The sequence below is a fragment of the Lathyrus oleraceus genome, chromosome 2 (genome assembly GCF_024323335.1).
Source record: "Lathyrus oleraceus cultivar Zhongwan6 chromosome 2, CAAS_Psat_ZW6_1.0, whole genome shotgun sequence".
NCBI classification, from domain to species: Eukaryota; Viridiplantae; Streptophyta; class Magnoliopsida; order Fabales; family Fabaceae; genus Lathyrus; species Lathyrus oleraceus.
Genome location: NC_066580.1, coordinates 293,365,634 through 293,368,462, shown reverse-complemented (window position 1 = coordinate 293,368,462; position 2,829 = coordinate 293,365,634). Strand labels below are relative to the sequence as shown.

Genomic DNA, 2,829 nt, shown 5'->3' with positions numbered 1-2,829 from the left:
ATTGAAGTTGTTTTACAGGTTGATATTTCTTATGAGATTTTGACTGACAAAGCTGATGTTGCAGATGTAAATGCAGTTCCTGCTGCCAAAATTTTACCATCCATTGAGCAACCATCTACTTTAGAGCTAAAGCCACTCTCTGTATTTTTAGAATTTAATGAAAATTTTCCTGTAATAATTTCATTTAAATTTGAATCTGAACAGGAACAGAAGTTGTTACAAGTATTAAGGGAACATAAGAAGGCAATTGGATGGACTTTGACTGACATTCCTGATATTAGCTCATCAATATGTATGAATCAGGTCTTACTTGAAGATGGAGCAAAATTAGTTAGGTAGCCCTAAAGGCGGTTTAACCCCTTGATCTTGGATGTTATGAAAAATGAGATCTATATTATACCAGAGGACAAAAGGAAGACCACTTTCAATTGTCCATTCGAAACTTTCACCTATAGAAGAATGTTTTTTGACCCAGGAATAAAAAGTGAAGACACTGATAAAAATTTCAAAGTCAATAGACACCGCCTTAAGCTACTCCATAAGAGCCCCACTTCGGAAGAAGATAAAAGATCTCTCTTTGAGAAATGTTGTTTATGTGGTCATCTATCCACCTTGACTCCTTAGGTGTGTTCCTTCCTATCTTTATTCTCTCTTATTTTATATTTATGTTCTTTCATTGAGGACAATGAATATTTTAAGTGTGAGGGAGGGAACCATTTACTTTGTTTTATTTCATTCAGTTTCTTTGTTTTTGTTTGTTTTCTTACATGAAAAAAATGCATGTTTTTCTGTGGTTTTTTAGTTACAAGAGAAAAAACACGCATTCTATAGAACTTAAGCAAACAGATTCTGAATTAAGCAAACGGGTTAAGCACATGCGAATTAAGCAAACGCGATTATGGAACATATATCAATCAAAATTAATCAACACATATTCTATAGAACTTGAATAAAGCATACAAGACATAAAACAAAATATTGAAAGGAAAAAGACATTTGATTGAAAATTAGGAAACCTCAAAGTATCGGCGGAAACCGATTACATCATATCAACCTTGTGAACTTTAGTTCTCCATGAAATGTTCTAAGAAATATTGTATCATCAAAATTTAGAATAAGATTATTGTAGTAGGAAAGACCTAATATAATAAAAGGTAAATTCAGACCCTTATGGGATCCGACCCGAAAATTATAAAACCCGACTCAAACTAACTATTTTAATTAAGTTTGGAACTTCAACAAATTGTTCGGTCCTCCTTCACTCTGAATCAGATTTTGTCTTTAACAAGAAACTTGCAGCTCTTTCTCTTATCTTTCCAACATATATTAGAATGCATCAATCTGATTTTTATAGCTCAAGTTATGATCTGCATAGTGACAAGGTATCAAATAAATATTTATGCTGAAAATAAAGTACGAAAATAAAATAAAGTCAAAAATAAACTTAAATATAAAAACACACTAAAATGATAAAAATAGTATAATAAACTATAAAGTTGCCTAAGTATATTAGTAGAAGAATATGCATCAAAATGCACTGATCAATTAACATATGATATAACCCCGCTCAGTGGAGACCCCTTTGGTGGTAATATTTGTTGTTGCGAGTAAATATCATAGTGACATTATTATCTTCGACCTGGGAGTCTAAGAAACTGAGGACCTTTAGAACCCTTTCAACCCCTATAAGCCTTTTTAGGATGTAGGGCGTAGTAGGGCGTAGATTATCCAAGTGTAAGATCTGAGGTAATTGTTACGCAATGCTACACTCAGACGAGTTTCTCTTGAGAATATTATTGGTCTGTGAGCAAGTCGTTAAACGGATAATATCCAAAAGATGGATCTATGACTATGTGGACCACTTTAGAACCTTATTCTACAGGTACAAAATAAACACATTAATTCATACATTGTGGGATGGTTAGACCCTTGGCTCCATGCTTAATGTCAAAACCCTAAACCCGTATTTGTGAAACATGCTTTCATGCATTCATGCATCCATAAAAACCTTTTTTCATAAAAACAAAGAAATGCAATAGTTTTCTTTTGCAAATACCGATAGGTAAAATGGAACTTGGAAGGAGGAATACCAACAAATACACTTTCAAAAGTCCTGACTTAACAAAGTTGAAGAAGCTTAGTTCTATGATAGTTAGTCCAGAGGATTTCAGAGCTTGGTATGGAAGACTTATGGGTATCTTAAAGACCAAGGTTGAAGATGGAGTTCTCAACACCCTGGTACAATTTTATGATCCAATCTACCATTGCTTCACATTTCCAAACTACCATCTTATGCCTACTCTAGAAGAATACTCTTATTGGTTTGGTATGCCAGTCTCTGACAAATTACCATTCAGCGGTTCAGAGAAGACCCCTACACCAACAACTATTATTGAAGCACTTCACCTAGAAACGTCTGTTGTGAAGGCCAACTTCATTACAAAAGGAGGGATTCTAGGTCTAACCTCTAGATTCCTGATGGAGAAAGCCTTTGTCTTTGCAGAAGAAAATAGTAGAGATGCCTTTGAAGCCATTTTTTCTCTACTCATTTATGGAATTGTGCTCTTCCTAAACATTGATAACTTTGTGGGTGTTAATGTTGTACGAATCTTCTTAATTGGTAATCTAATACCCACATTACTTGGAGATACCTATCATTATATCCATCATAGGACTAAGAAAGGTGGTGGAACCATTCTTTGTTATGCACCTCTCCTATATAAGTGGTTTATTTCTCACTTACCCAGATCCAGGCTCTTCAGGGAGAATCCACAAAAGCTCAGATGGTCTCAAAGGTTCATGTCTATTGATCAAGGGAATATACATTAG

At 34.3% G+C, this 2,829-nt stretch overlaps 1 protein-coding gene across 1 annotated transcript; it reads left to right on the top strand.

The window, feature by feature from the left end:
* The first annotated feature begins 2,067 nt into the window (after positions 1 to 2,067).
* LOC127122950 (uncharacterized) lies at positions 2,068 to 2,829 on the top strand. Its single transcript, XM_051053223.1, has one exon. The coding sequence runs from the start codon at positions 2,068 to 2,070 to the stop codon at positions 2,827 to 2,829; it is 762 nt and encodes a 253-aa protein (XP_050909180.1).